The sequence below is a fragment of the Euleptes europaea genome, chromosome 19 (assembly GCF_029931775.1).
Source record: "Euleptes europaea isolate rEulEur1 chromosome 19, rEulEur1.hap1, whole genome shotgun sequence".
NCBI lineage: Eukaryota > Metazoa > Chordata > Lepidosauria > Squamata > Sphaerodactylidae > Euleptes > Euleptes europaea.
Window position 1 is genome coordinate 24,449,681 of NC_079330.1, and position 16,074 is coordinate 24,465,754.

At 48.3% G+C, this 16,074-nt stretch overlaps 1 protein-coding gene across 1 annotated transcript in view; it reads left to right on the plus strand.

Annotated features, from left to right (window-relative positions):
- Positions 1–16,074, plus strand: part of DPH1 (diphthamide biosynthesis 1) — a 57,609-nt gene that overhangs the window by 29,528 nt on the left and 12,007 nt on the right. The window contains exons 6-7 of the mRNA XM_056865002.1: positions 1,148–1,269; positions 5,884–5,952. Of these exons, the coding sequence (XP_056720980.1) occupies positions 1,148–1,269; positions 5,884–5,952 (191 nt within the window). The remainder of the gene's footprint in view (positions 1–1,147; positions 1,270–5,883; positions 5,953–16,074) is intronic.

Sequence of the window (16,074 nt, forward strand, 5' to 3'; positions counted from 1 at the left end):
TGATTCCCCACTCCTACACATGAAGCCAGCTGGGTGACCCTGGGCTAGTCACACTCTCTCAGCCCCACTTACCTCACAGGGAGGGGAGGGGAAGAAAAGGTGATTGTAAGCCAGTTTGATTCTTTCTTAAGTGGTAGAGAAAGTCGGCATATAAAAACCAACACTTCTTCTACTTCTCTGAAATCTAATACCCTGCAAATCAGCATGTTAGGATTTCACACTCTGGTCCTGGATGGGGATGGGGGAATGCCCTTCCTGGGATTCGTCCCCTGCTGCTTTTGACCTTGAGAGCCAGCATGGTGTAGTGGTTAAAAGCGGTGGTTTGGAGCGGTGGACTCTGATCTGGAGAACCGGGTTTGATTCCCCACTCCTCTACATGAGCGGCGGAGGCTAATCTGGTGAAATGGGTTGGTTTCCCCACTCCTACACATGAAGCCAGCTGGGTGACCTTGGGCTAGTCACACTCTCTCAGCCCCACCTACCTCACAGGGTGTCTGTTGTGGGGCGGGGAAGGGAAGGTGATTGTAAGCCGGTTTGGTTCTCCCTTAAGTGGTAAAGTCAGCATATAAAAACCAACTCTTCTTCTTCCCCTGGTTCAGAAAGCAGACTGTTAAGAGCAAGATTCGAGTCTAGTAGCACTTGGAAAACCCACAAGATTTCCAAGGTAAATAGCTTTCAAGAGTCAGCGCTCCCAAAGGGAGCTTTGACTCTTGAAAGCTTATACCCTGGAAATCAGCATGTTAAGATTTCCCACTCTGGGCCTGGATGGGGGTGGAGGGGTGAGCTTCCTGGGATTCATCCCCTGCTGCTTTTGACCTTGCCGATGGGCTCTTGGACCATTCCCGATCGTGCAGAACAGGTCTTGCCCACACCCGATCATCTTCCTATCTAAATGGAACCTCTCTGATTTGTGGCAGTGTTCCTTGAGTCCCAGATACTGGGGGAAAAAAAGGGGTGTGTGTGTGTGTGTGGCTGTTTCCTAAGGCCACTTGTCTGGCTGGAATTTGGGGAAACTGGCCTGGGCCAGGTTGTCCTTTTGGGATCTAACCCTGCAGGGCTTTTCTTGTGTCTCCCTGTGGCACGGCCCCAAAGGCTTGAGTGGGTAATTCTTTTCCATGTTCTGCTCTCTTCTCCCCTCCCTTCACAGGCTGCCACTCGGGAACTTTGCTCAGATTATACTGTCTTCACCCCACAATGCAAGCCTCTCTCCCCTGGGGAGATATTGGGGTGTACGTCCCCCCAGCTGGCAAAGGACACAGATGCCATTGTGTGAGTAAGGGTCACGTAACAGTGGTTGGGGTGGGGCTCTTGTTTTGTTCTGGTCTTCCTAATTTAATTTGAGCCAAAGGAATGTGCTAACAAAATTGTATTTATCTATTTATATCCTGCTTTTGCTGTCACAGAGCCAGCATGGTGTAGTGGTTAGGAGTGGCAGACTCTAATTTGGTGAACCAAGTTGATTTCCCCACTCCTCCACATGAAACCAGCTGAGTGACCTTGGGCTAGTCACAGCTCTCTTAGAGCTCTCTCAGCCTCACCTACTTCACAGGGTGCCTATTGTGGGGAAAGGAAGGGAAGGAAATTGTAAGCCAGTTTGATTCTCCTTAAAAGGGAGAAAAAATTGGCATATAAAAACCAACTCTTCCCCTTCATCTTCTTGTTCTTCATCTTCAACATTGGCTGTTGGGAAAGGGCCCTCCGGACCCTCTACCCTTCCTTGGCTGTGCCTCGACCCAGCAAGGGAGGCGTCCTTAACGGCTGGGGTGGTGGGGGGAAGCAGGGAGGTGGCAGCTGGGGAAGACGAATGACTGGGGAATGACTGGGGCCTGATGCAGCAACCCCATTAATTTTCTTTAAGGACAGTGAATTAGACGAGCCTCCAGCTTCCGCACACCTAATTATTGGAGGTAATGGAAATGCTTAATGCACTGTGAACATCACGCTGAGGAACCGTGGAAAAATAAATAGCAGACCCGGGGGGGGGGGGCAAGCTGCAGGAGGGGGGAGGGCCCTCTTCCAGCTGGCCCCTGACCAAGAGGAGAGAGGAATGTTTAAGATTTCAGGAGGGGAGGTGGTCTTTTCTTTCCCATGGCGTTGTGCGCTCCACATGAACCACTGGCTTCCCTCTCTGTCTCTGGGGGTGCAAATTAAATTGTAGAAAATCCTTCTGCCCCAACCCTGTATGGCTTTAAACGGTGCTTGAGCCCGTTCCGCCGTTGACGTGCTGTTCCCCGGGGGAGGGGGTTGCCTGCGTGGAATGCCTCCCGCCTCCAGCGTGGTGCAGTGGTTAAGAGCGGTGGTTTGGAGCGGTGGACTCTGATCTGGAGAACCGGGTTCGATTCCCCACTCCCCCACATGAGCGGCGGAGGCTAATCTGTTGAACTGGATTTGTTTCCCCACTCCTACACATGAAGCCAGCTGGGTGACCTTGGGCTAGTCACAGCTCTGTCAGCCCCACCTACCTCACAGGGTGTCTCTTGTGGGGATGGGAAGGGAAGGTGATTGTAAGCTGCTTTGATTCTCCCTTAAGTGGTAGAGAAAGTCGGCATATAAAAACCAACTTTTCTTCCTCTTCTTCCTCTTCTCCTCCTCTTCCTCCAGTGCTTGCCAGGGTTTCAGGCCTGGCAGCCGCATTGCTGAGCTCCAGGAGGCAAGGAAGAGAAGGCCATGGAAGGAACGCCCGCCGGTTCTCAGCGCTGTTTCTCTCATTCTAGTCCACTTCTGTGGGGCTGGGAAGTGTGTACGTCTGCCTTCATGGCGACGCAACAGATTTCTCTGCCCTTGGAAGAGGTTGCCCGTTGTGTCTCTGCATGAGTTACCGTCACACAGGGGGCACATTTGACGCAAGGAGGGCATACAGGAGGAGGGGCTTCCTAGAGGGCAGGTTGTTTGATCCTGATAGCTTCAGAGTACGTAAAGAAAGAAACAGCGCCAATTTTAATTCATTCGTTTTTTTGTTTAAAGAGGTGCCTCTGGAAACACTGGTGCAGAGGACACAGTGTTGAAGAATGGCGCCCATAAAATAGTACTTTGTGGCAATACGCTCTCAAATGGACCATACAAATGATCGTGTCTCACAGTCTGAAGACTGATGGGGAAAACGCTGAGGACTCAAGATCCAAGCGTCAGCCCTTTGTGGGCCTATTCAATAGAAGGAGGCCAGTTCGAAGTCCCCATTTTGGAAAGAAGCGTTAATTGCAACCACAGAATATCAAGCAGGGGGAGAGAAGAGCAGCTCACCGCAGTGTAGAGGAACGCACGTGTGTGTTTTATTTATTGAACTACCCCCAGTGGATCCTCAAAGCAACTGACAGTCATAATATTAATGTGCTGCAAAACAATCAGATCGCTTGGAACGCAAAAAGAGAAATTCGAAAACAGAACCGTCCCAGGGAAGCAGTCACACTTAAAAAAAGAAAGGAAAGAACCTCCCCCCAAAACAGAATAAGGTCTCCTTAGTACAAATCCTGGGGCTGGTAGCATCATGCATAACTTTCAGGGTGGAGTGTTCAGCACTCTGGGTCACCACCAAAAAGACCTTGTCTTGTATGCTCTCCCACTGTACCTCAAATGGAGGCAGAACACACGAGCAGGAGGACGAGGATGATCAGAGGCCTGGAGACCAAGCCTGATGAGGAAAGGCTGAGGGAGTTGGGAATGTTTAGTCTGGAGAAGAGGAGGTTGAGTGGGGGACATGATTGCTCTCTTGAAGGGCTGCCACTTAGAGGAGGGCAGGGAGCTGTTCCTGTTGGCAGCAGAGGATAAGACTCTCAATAATGGGTTTAAAGGTACCGGCTGGATATTAGGGAAAACATTTTTTTACTGTAAGAGTTGTTCAACCGTGGAATCAGCCCCCTAGGGAGGTGGTGAGCTCCCCCTCACTGGCAGTCTTTAAGCAGAGGCTGGACAAACACTTGTCAGGGATGTAGGCCAACGATTCCCAAACCTTTTGAGTCGTGGAGCTCTTTTCAGGAGAGAAGTTCATCACGGAGGACTAATTTTCACCTATACACTAAACCGAACAACCGTAGTTTTCTTTCCATTCTCTTAGTGGAGCACTAAGAGATGTTTCGAGGAGCACATTCTGTTATTTTGCTCTTTTTATGCTGCTCATGTGGAGGAGTGGGGAACCAAACCCGGTTCTCCAGGTTAGAGTCCACCGCTTACAACCACTGCTCTTAACCACTACACCACACTGGCTCCATGGTTCCTTGTTGTTTTGATGACTTTGCACCCCGACCCACCAGCGAGCCTCTCTCAGTGAGTTCTCGTGGCTGTTAAATAGAACAGGGGTGGGGGAGGAACCCTGCAGCATCCCGTAAACCAAAGAGCATCCCACAACCTCCTCCTAAGTCTTGAGGATGGGGTTCACCGCACAACAGCACTTCCAGCCCCTGTTCTAGAGGAGTACCAGGTTTGAACCAGCAAGGTACAGTGGTTAAGAGCAGCGGATTCTAATCTGGCGAACCAGGTTCGATTCCCCACTCCTCCACGGGAAGCCTGCTGGGTGATCTTGGGCCAGTCACAGTTTTCTCAGAACTCTCTCTCAGCCCCACCTACCTCACAAGGTGCCTGTTGTGGGGAGAGGAAAGGATTGTGATTGTAAGCCGCTTTGAAACTCCTTACGTAGAGAAAAGTGGGGTATAAAATCCAACTCTTCTTCTAAGAGGTTCGTTAGGAACACCTTGCTCTACCCAGCTCTGGGAAAAAGTGTGTCCAAGTCCCCAAAGTAGGCCAGAGACCAGATTGGAAGGATCCAACTAGTCAATGCAGTTCAGGAATCTCTAAAGTTGTGCTGTTCCCACAACCTCACATTCTTTTTCCCAAGGTTGTAATTTTGGCTCTAGCCAGCCCTTGAAATCCTTGGCTCTGGTATGCCCCTGTCTCTCAATGAGGCATTTATTGTCCCCCTCACCCAGATAGTCATCTCCCTTCCAGCAGCTTTAAATTGGGGGAGGGGAGGGTCATGGGCCTTCGGGGCACCGCCTCAGGCTACAGAAATGACTTAAGTAGGCATACAAACAGCAGAGACAGACCCTAGGAAAACTCAGAAACAGTTCTGCAGTTAACAGAGTCCAGGCTGGGGACCAAGTCCTGTGAGGAAAGGTTGAAGGGGCTGGGTATGTTTAGCCTGAAGAGGAGAAGACTGAGAGGGGACATGATAACCATCTTCAAGTACTTGAAGGGCTGTCATGTAGAGGAGGGTGCCGAGTTGTTTTCTGTTGCCCCAGAAGGTTGGACCAGAACCAACGGCCTGAAATTAAATCAAAAGAGTTTCCATCTAGACATTAGGAAGAATTTTCTAACAGTTAGAGCAGTTCCTCAGTGGAACAGGCTTCCTCGGGAGGTGGTGAGCTCTCTTTCCTTGGAGGTTTTTAAGCAGAGGTTCGTTGGCCATCTGTCAGCAATGCTGATTCTATGACCTTATGCAGATGATGAGAGGGAGGGCACCTTGGCCATCTTCTGGGCATGGAGTAGGGGTCACTGGGGGTGTGTGGGGGGGGGAGGTTGTTGTGAATTTCCTGCATTGTGCAGGGGGTTTGACTAGATGACCCTGGTGGTCCCTTCCAACTCTATGATTTTATGAGATGCGAGCTACTTAGACACAAAATACCTCACAAACTGGTCCCAGCGGGATGCTAACTTATGAAGGGCCAGAGTGTAATAAGGACTCTCATTGCCCAGAAACGCTGTCTGGGATCACTCCACTTTTGTCCTTGAATCTGATCGAAAATGGGCTCTACCTTGGATAGACAACCTCAGCCCTGATCGGAAAAGCAGAAGCAGCCATTGGTGGGGTTAAATGAGGAGCCCATGAGGGAGCAGCGTGCCTGTCCTCCCTTCAGCTGATCCTGTCTCTCCCCCCTTCCCCTTCTGTTGCAGGTATCTCGGCGATGGCCGCTTCCACCTGGAGTCCATCATGATTGCCAACCCGGGGATTCCTGCATACAGGTATGGGGGTGGGGGGTGGAGAAAAAGCCCCTACAAAGATATTTGCTTGTTTTTCCTGCTGGCATCTGATGAAACAGGCTTCTGCCATTCTACCTTCCATAGCTTTTTAAGGAGCCCCAAGGGCATCTTGGGCATCTTCTGGGCATGGAGTAGGGGTCACTTGGGGTGTGGGGGGGAGGTAGTTGTGGATTTCCTGCCTTGTGCAAGGAGTTGAACTAGATGACCCTGGTGGTCCCATCCAACTCTATGATTCTATGAGAGAGTTTGTTGCATGCCCACATAGACTCCTTCTGTGAGAGCCAGCGTGGTGTAGTGGTTAAGATAAGTGGTTTGGAGCGGTGGAGTCTGATCTGGAGAACCGGGTTTGATTCCCTGCTCCTCCACATGAGCGGCGGAGGCTAATCTGGTGAACTGGGTTTGTTTCCCCACTCCTACACATGAAGCCAGCTAGGTGACTTTGGACAAGTCATGCTCTCTCAGCCTCACCCACCTCACAGGGTGTCTGTTGTGGGGAGGGGAAGGGAAGGTGATTGTAAGCCGGTTTGATTCTGCCTTAAGTGGTAGAGAAAGTCGGCATATAAAAACCAACTCTTCTTCTTCTTCTCCCAGTTGGCACTATAGCCGATTGCATGTTTGCACCCGCATCTCGGCAGTGCCAGCTGCCTCTTCCGTTTAGCTGGTTCTCTCTGTGTTAACCATGGAGGAGGAGCCCAAAATGAAGATTATTTGTAATGTCCTATGGCTAAATGCAAATAAAACCATTCAAAATGAAGATTGGCTGTTCATCTTCCTATGGGCGTGGTCAATGGGTTATCTTCCTTGGAGACTCTCCGCAGAATATCCTGCTTGTGCACAATAAGGAAGGGAGGGGTCAGGTCTTTCCAGTACTACCCAGCCAGGTGCTACTGGGAAGCCCATAACAGGTCATCAAGATGTTCCCCTCGCCATCACTTCTCCTTGCTTTTTAATCGGGGAGGTTCCTTTTAACTATCATGGCCGACAGCCACTGATACCCCATTGAAGTCCCTCCCCTCCCCAAACCCTGCCCTCCTCAGGCTGCACCCCCAAATCGCCAGGTATTTCCCAAGCTGGAGCTGGCAACCCTAGCTACTGTGTGTCCTAGGGTTGCCGACAGCCATGATTCTCCCCGAATCATCTCTAAAGTCATCCAGGCCAGTGGCTTTTCTCATATCCGGTGGCAGTGGGTTCCACAAGCTAATGATGATTGTGTGGTCAAAGTGTTTTCCTTTTACGTGTCCTGCATTTAAAAGCCATCCGTTTAACTGGGTGACCACAAGTTGTAGTACTGAGGGGAAGAAATAAAATGTCTCACCTTCCGATATAATGCATAAATTTTACAAATTTCTGTCACGTTATCCCCTACTTTTTATAACAGGTGAACGATTAGCACACCCCCCCCAGGAAGGGAAGCATTCCTTTTAAAACAGACACATGGAAATGAAGGGTCTCTTTGCCTGTTCCAAAGCAATGTATTAACCACTAAATCATAGGGTTATACTAAGATGGCTACTCCTTTCGATATCCAGTCTCTATAGGTTATAGCCTCTGAGGAGGTCAGAAGTTTATTTATTTCCGAGTATCAAGTGAAAACCTTGTACCCCAGCCAAAGATCACTCATGTTTATCTTTTAAGATTTGTATTTAAAATCAATCTAATCATTCCTGAAACGAGAAAATATGAAAGAATCACTATGAAACAAAATATACCTGCATGTTTAAATGATATCAGTAGCAGAAATACATATGTATCATTCCTTATGCTATTTAAAGATTAAGATTATCACCTTTCAGAAAGGTTAGTTAGTCTCCAGAACCCACATCTGATTCAGGGGTGTTTTGGGTGTGGCTGTTTTTAATCGGCCCAATTACGTGGAAACACACCTGGCCATACCAAAACCTTCCAATTCTTTGCTTCTGCTGGTATGCGGTGAGCGTTTCCCTGAGCTCAAGAAGAAATTTCCCATAGAAATAAATGTACCCAAACTGTGAACTATTAGATCAACTTGTTCAGAGATTTTTTTTTCTGGGCATCCGTCCATCTGTTCAAAGTATCTCTTCATCCCAAGGATAGGACATCGAGTACACAGCTGAGAAAGCAAAACTTGTCCATGTTTTGCGAATCCGAAAACAAATTGTCAAGACGTTCTGTTTGTTCTACCTCCAACAGACAAGAGTCTGTGACATCCCAGTCACCTCTAATTGGAAATCTTCTGGGTTTTTTTCTCTCTTAGTATTTTCCTTGTATGGAATCTTTGCCTCCCGAGGTGCAGAAAGGCCAAATATGAGGATTGCTGCTAGTAGGGTTGCCAGCCTCCAGGTGGTGGCTGGAGATCTCCTGCTATTATAAATGATCTCCAGGTGACACAGATCAGTTCACCTGGAGAAAATGGCCTCTTTGGAAGGTGGGCTTTATAGCATTATACCCCATTGAAGTGCCTCCCCTCCACAAGCCCCGCCCTCCTCAGGCTCTACCCCCAAATCTCCAGGTATTTCCCAACCTGGAGCTGGCAACTTTAGCTACTGTGCTTCCTAGGGTTGCCAGCTCCGGGTTGGGAAATACCTGGAGACTTTGGGGGCGGAGCCTGAGGAGGGTGGGGTTTGGAGAGGGGAAGGACTTCAGTGCCATAGAGTCCAATGGCCAAAGCGACCATTTTCCCCAGGTGAACTGATCTCTATTGGCTGGAGATCAGTTGTAATAGCAGGTGATCACCAGCCACCACCTGGAGGTTGGCAACCTTAGGCTTTCCCCATGGTCCTTTCTGCTGCTTTTAGGGTTGCCACCGGTGGGAGATTTTGGGGGCGGAGCCCGAGGAGGGCGGGGTTTGGGGAGGAGAGGGACTTCAATGCCATAGAGTTCAATTGCCAAAGCGGCCATTTTTCTCCAGGTGATCTGATCTCTATCGGCTGGAGATCAGTTGTAATAGCAGATCTCCTGCTACTACCTGGCAGTTGGCAACCCTAGCTGCTTTCCATTCTAGGCTTCCCCCAGCATGGAGTGAATGGGCCAGGTAGTAGCATACCCCCTCCCTCCACCTCTGATCTTTGCCTCCCCATCCGTGGTATCTGACCATGGTCACTCTTACTCATCAGACCTGTCAACCCAAATTGGGGCTATTTTGTAGAATTGGAAGAAGTGAGCTGATCTTGAAGGTGCTACTGGACTCTTGCTCTTTTCTACTGAGGCTGTTTTGTTAGAGGGAGGTGGGATGGGAAGGGGGAGTTGTGATGGCCATGAAAAAAAGGCAGGCTGCTGCCGGCACTTTGGACATCTGTTTTGAAGAGATGGGCCATTTACCGGTGCCAAATTGGGGCGGCAAATGAAGCCCAGCCAGGCTTTTGCACTTTGCAGAGTTCTGTGTTAACTTCAGAGCAGCCCAAGGTGTGTGCAACTTTTTGGTCCTGATTTGCTCCCCTTCTCAAAGAAGGGGACCTGTCTCCCTCCCCCCCAAAAAAGCTTTGAGGGACGGAGAAGAAATAAGTTAGATCAAGCAAAAGGATTGAAACACCCTTTTCCCCAGCAGCAGACTCCTGGTCACATTAGAATCCTCCCATGGCTGCTTTGAAGGAGCACCCCCCTCTGCCCCCCATCCTGCTTTGCTTCAGGGTGAGGTGGTCAGGTTCTGCAGTCGTTGTCTGCAGTTCAGCCTTTGCCTCCCCCTCCCACTGGTACATCATATGGAAAAGGCCTATAACAGCCAGGTAGGGTAGCCAAGTCCCTCTTTGCAACCGGCGAGAGGTTTTTGGGGCGGGTAGGGACTTCAATGCCATAGAGTCCAATTGCCGAAGCGGCCATTTTCTCCAGGGGAACTAATCTCTATCGGCTGGAGATCAGTTGTAATAGCAGGAGATCTCCAGCTAGTACCTGGTGGTTGGTAACTCTGAGGGTAGTTATGGTTTTCCATCAGTGCTGGCCTCCCTACTCCCCCAGCAAGGTGTAGTACTTTGGAGCGGTGGACTCTGATCTGGAGAACCGGGTTAGTTTCCCCACACCTCCACATGAAGCCAGCTGGGTGACCTTGGGCTAGTCACAGCTCTCTTAGAGCTCTCTCAGCCTCTCCTACCTCACAGGGTGTCTGTTGTGGGGTGGGGAAGGGAAGGCGATTGTAAGCCTGTTTGATTCTCCCTTAAGTGGTAGAGAAACTCTTCTTCTTCTTCTTCCTTCTCCTTCGCCCTTCTTCTTCTCTCCCCTTTTTTTCTTCTGTTTGCTACCAACTAATGGGTGGGGTCCCTGACTGCTTATTAGGCCCTTTGGCAGTCTCTATAATCCAATAATGAGTGCCACTGTGTTGTTTTTATTTAAACAGATGTTTCGCTTAAACTGATGTTTACTGTTCTGATGTTTTATTAACTTAATGTCTATGGGGCTGTCTAATTGCTTTTTTATTTTCTGTATTGTAATTTTAGTGTATTTATTTATATACCATGTTGTTAGCCGCCCTGAGCCCGGCCTTGGCCAGGAATCGAGGGCGGGATAGAAACTGAAACAAATGAGTAAATAAAAAATCTCCCACCCCTCTGTAAACTTTAACACTGAGCCTTTAAAGCCCCCTCCCATAGGATGGTCTTAGGAGTGCTTCCGAGTCTGTTGGGTTTGGATATTGGCACGTGTCAAGTGGGAGGGAGTGCCACAAATGATAGAAGTGGCAGACCCCAAGGTCCATTCCTTTTGGGAACCCCATGGAGTGGCCACAAATTATATAAACAGGTGGTTCCCAAACGTTTCGGGCCACCGCCCCCTTGGTTCCACAAACTCAACCCCTATCCTATAAAAAGCAGTATTCAAAACAGGGGTTTGCATGACGCACTAGAGAAGATATTAACAATAAAATTTCAAAACAGTAACAATTAATTGCACATCGATTCAAAATCAAAATAAAACTTTTTAGTTGAAATTTATTCAACAGAACTGATGAACTAGATCCAGCGGTACCAGCTCTTCAAAGTCTGGGGGAAAATTCTGATAGTTTCCACCAAATTTGTCAGCATGGTGCTATTGTAAATTAATGAACAACACAGTTGAAGGGGGCCCCCTGATGCCCTCTAGCCCCCCCCCCGCTGCCCTCTTGCCTCTTAGTGCCCCCCTAGGTAATCCCCCCAGGGTGAGGTACTGCCTATTTTGAGAATCACTGATATAAACCTTTCATCCTGGTGAGGAATTGTGCGAGGCGGTCATTCCCAATAAAGTAACTAATGAAAGCGTCTGATCAGAAGAGGCTTCCTGTTGTGTCTCTGCATGGTTGGTTGTGCCAGCTTGGCGGAAGAAGTTACCCTAGGCTGTGGGCAAATCATTCTGCATCATTGCTTTTGGTATGGCGGGATCCTTCTGTTGCTCCCCATGCAGCTGCAGCTCAATGACCTGCTTGTTGCATCTCTGCATGCTGTGCTGGTTATCCTTCCAGCTGGACAGTAAATGAGCGTGGAAAGTTGAATTCCGGACAGCTGCTTCTTTTGCACGCAGCAAGGTTCTTCAGGCGTAAGTGTTTACTCCACTGTTTATTCAGAAATTAATTCCATAGGCCGGAGTTTTGGCCACCCTGAACGGAGAGTCTGTCCGTCTCTGGAAGCGGCGCCGAGGAGAGGGGGAGCCGCCACCCGCGTCAGGTGTAGTAGATGCCATCGACTCCCCCTGAAATCTAAACATTTTGACAAGCACCTGCATAAACGTTACGTGGAGCTCCCATTAAAGTCTCCAGCTGCTGCAGGCAGGGGCCATAAAACACTGTGATGAGGCTCCTGAAAGCCGATGAAATATCCGGTGCACGGGCGAGGCCGGGCCCACTCCTCGGAATCTGAATTTCTGAGTAGGTCATTTGTTACTAAAAGGCAGGGACGGCAGCTTTATGGGCTGGGGAGGCGGCCCAGCCCGGGTGCAGCTTGATTAAAATTCCCTTTGTCGAGTCGGCCAGCAAATCACCCATTTCCCTGGAAGTGGGGGGAGCGGAGAGAGCGGACCGGTGCAGCAGGAGAGCACGTTGCAGCCTCCTGGGGATGGGGCGGGGGGGCTGGCCCTATTCCCATTCCCTGCAAGCAGGAGGCTCCTCGGGCTTAGGGTTGCCAACCTCCATGTACTGAATGGGATGAATTATATAATCTCACAAAGGTGATTTATATTTCAGGTAGGTAGGTAGGTAGGTAGGTAGGTAGGTAGGTAGGTAGGTAATTTATTTACGGCCCTTAGCCCGATAATTTATTTACGGCCCTTAGCCAGATAAAACAAGATAAAACAGAAAACAAGGACTAATAAATTCTTACAAACAAAGAATTACAGTCCGAGTCTTATAACACTTAAAAATAAAATTACATAATATCCAAAATAGTTATGTCTTAACAGCGCAAACTATAACAATGCAAACTATGCACAATATAACAATGCAAACTAAACAAGGTTTGTGACTTTATCCCTGTTTCGCATCAGCTTCATCAGAAGTCTGTTGCTATTAATCTTGCTATTAACAGGAGAATCTTGATTGCTTCTTTTAGTCTTTCTGATTCTAATCCTGTTTCTTTAAAACAAAATTTACACCATAAATACTTCGAAACCAAATTTACAACCTAAGTATAATTTTACACCAAAATACTTATATTTAAACACACAAAAACATTTAAAACGTTTTTAATATTTACCCAAACATATTATTCAGTTTAAATTGGCAGATTTCTTCTGTGCACATGTGCTTTGGGTACCACTCTCCTGTTGGCTTATTGCAACCTCTAGGTACTATCTGGAGATCTCCTGCCGTTACAGCTGATCTCCAGCCGACAGAGATCAGTTCACCTGGAGAAAATGGCCACTTTGGCAATTGGACTCTATGGCATTCAAGTCCCTTCCTCAAACCCTGCCCTCCTCAGGCTCCGCCCCAAAAAACCTCCTGCCGGTGGCGAAGAGGGATCTGGCAACCCTAAGGCTGCAGCTTTTGCGTTGAGGAGGCCGGACCCCCACGGAGGCCTCAGCTGCCCCCAGTTTATCCCTTCTGCTTCTTCATGCTGCTGAGTCTAAGATATGCGGGGATGTGACGGCGGTGAATGGACCACACCACTTCAGGGGGAGTATCCCATTTTGGGGATATTTCCCCTATGGAAATCCCCACATTTTGTGGGGTCTTTCTTTCCACAATCTGTCTCCTTGCTTTGACTGTTCTCTGTTCGGTGTTTGATGGGAAGGAAGACCCACAGCAAAAATCCCTGCAGTCTGATGCGGTGCATTTCGCTTTGCCGCCTCAATCTCCTGCAGGTAGGGTTGCCAACCTCCAGGTAATAGCTGGAGATCTCCCGCTATTACAACGGATCTCCAGCTGATAGAGACCAGATCACCTGGAGAAAAGGGCCACTTTGGCGTTTGGACTCTATGGCATTGAAGTCCCTCCCCTTCCCAAACCCTGCCCTCCTCAGGCTCGCCCCCAAAACCACCTGTCTGTAGTGAAGAGGGACCTGGTAACCCTACCTGCAGGTGTCATCCAGGAGTACACCACATGGCGCTGGCACACAGAAAAATGTGAGCAGAAGAGTAGTGCTCCGTGAACACATGAAGCTGCCTTATACTAAATCAGACCCTTGGTCCATCAAGTTCAGTATTGTCTGCTCAGACTGGCAGTGGCTCTCCAGGGTCCCAGGCGGTGGTCTTTCCCATCACCTGCCACTTGATCCTTTTAGCTGGAGACATCAGGGATTGAACCTGGGTCCTTCTGCATGCCAAGCAGATGTCCTACCACTGAACCATGATCTTCCCCCCTGTGAGCACAGGTGTTGTGTCGTGTGCAGAAAATCTTCATTCACTTGCCCAGCTTTTCTGAACCAGCTGGGAAGATCGGTCTCTGCCTGATACCCTGGAGGGCCATTGCCGGTCTTGAAGATGTGGATGAGTCAGTGGTCTGGCTCATTACAGTCTGCTTCCCTGTTCTGTTTAGATCACATTGGCCAGTGACTGGGGAGTGGGGTGCTATGAAGGGGTGGGGGTTTGCTGGTTTTGCCATGTTTTGTGGCCCATGCCTTTGCTGATTTGCTTAAACTGACTCAAAATGATGTTGTCCATTTAAATATGTATATCCAGCATTTCAGCGTTCTGAAACCCGCACGATAGCCGACAATAAACCCAATTGAAATGAGCTGCAATGAGTAAAATCCCACAGAAGTATCAAAAAAACAAACAACCCAACAAAAATATCCCTGGCAAGGCCAATCGACAGAATGGCAGGAACTGAGAACATAAGCAGGAAGCGACAGCGACTGAAATCTAGCTCTTTCTGTCTGACTAAGTGAGCTTTGACTCACAAAAGCTGATCGCCTGGAACATTTGGTGGTCTCTAAGGTACTACTGGACTCCAATGATGTAAAAGCTCCTCTAAAGGGCATTGCTGTGCCTGAAAGGAGTTCGACCATCTGGAATAGGGTTGCCAATAGGGGTGCTGGAATAGGGTTGCCAACCTCCGGGTAATCGGCACAGGAGCGAATGAATATTACAAAGTGCAAATATTTATATAAATCGCTGCAACATATAACTATGGGGGTTGCCGCACTTGTATTCCCAGCGATGTATTAAGAGTTTGAAAAGGTTATTAAAAAAATACTGTTCGCACTTTCTATGTATTCCCACCGATGTATTAAGAGTTTGAAAACGTTATAAAAAAATACTGTTCGCACTTTGTTTGGCCCCTTTAGCTATGAAGACATCTTCCAACCGTTTATAAGCCGTGGTATCCAAAAACCCTTTTAAAGTGATGTTTTTTACAACATTTTCAAACAATACATCGCTGGGAATACAAAGTGCAGTAACCCCCATAGAGTCACTATACACTTATTGAAACTAACAACCTAAATAATCTATCCTACTATATACAATGTATGTTACAACAATCAGGCTGGAACAAACCAGACTGAAGATTCAAAGTATAGGTGTAGTCCTTAGGTCATATTCAGTCATCACAGGGAAGTTCTTGGTTCCTCTTCAAGCTTTTAAATAGCATTTCTGACGTTACCATGAGAGGATGCCAAAAATTTAAGAGGGGATACGGCCGTTTCAAATTCTTTGGCTTTAAATTTTTTCATCAGTCCCTCAAAAATCAGTCATCATGTAATATCTCCAGCTTACATATTGCATATTTGCTAAAAATTCAAGCAGGATAAATTTCAGCCAGTTCCCACATAGGATAACACAAATGTGTAGCCATTGGACTCTATGGGATTGAAGTCCCTCCCCTCCCCAAACCCTGCCCTCCTCAGGCTCCACCCCAAAATCTCCCGCCGATGGCAAAGAGGGACCTGGCAACCCTATGCTGGAAAAAGACCTCATCAGAGCTCAGACAGTGGGGCGTGTGGAAAGGGCTCTCCATAGAAGGTCTTAAGAAATGGCTGCCTTCATATGTGAGTCCTTTAACTATCCTGGGCTTAAAAAAGGTATGCTTGCATTAACGTAAAAGGTAAAGGTCTCCTGTGCAAGCACCAGGTCATTCCTGACCTGTGGGGTGACGTCCCATCCCGACGTTTGCGGGGTGGTTTGCCAGTGCCTTCCCCAGTCATCTTCCCTTTACCCCCAGCAAGCTGGGTACTCATTTTACCGACCTCGGAAGGATGGGAGGCTGAGTCAACCTGGAGCCGGCTACCTGGGCTTAAGCTACGTTTAAACCCAGAATTGGCCTTGCAAAAATTCAGAGCCCGTGAAGTCGACGCAGAATTGGCTAAGCCCCAGTTAACATCCTGACTACTAAATTCTGAGCTGCACAACATTTCCGGACGCTCTGCTCATTTATTTATTTATGCATTGCATGGATCTATTTTTGAAGTATCGAAGTCCCCAACTCTGTTAAAAAAAAACGCCCCAGGCAAGCTTGCACAAAGTGATTAAAATGCATCTTGATAAAAATAGGAAGAATCTGCACTAAAAAACCCAAAATGCAAACCAGCAGCGTATGATAAAGCCGGCTGCATTGTCCACATCCCGAAGCAGAGCAGTAAATGTTTGAAACTGAGCCACAGCTCTAAAATGTAACAAAACCAGGAACAGAAGGTGATGTACCAGGCAGGGCAAATGGGGAAAAGTCTACAACTCAGCAAAACAAGCAAAGCATTTCCCTGGTGCATTGAGACTTAACAAGCTTGGTGCCGAGTG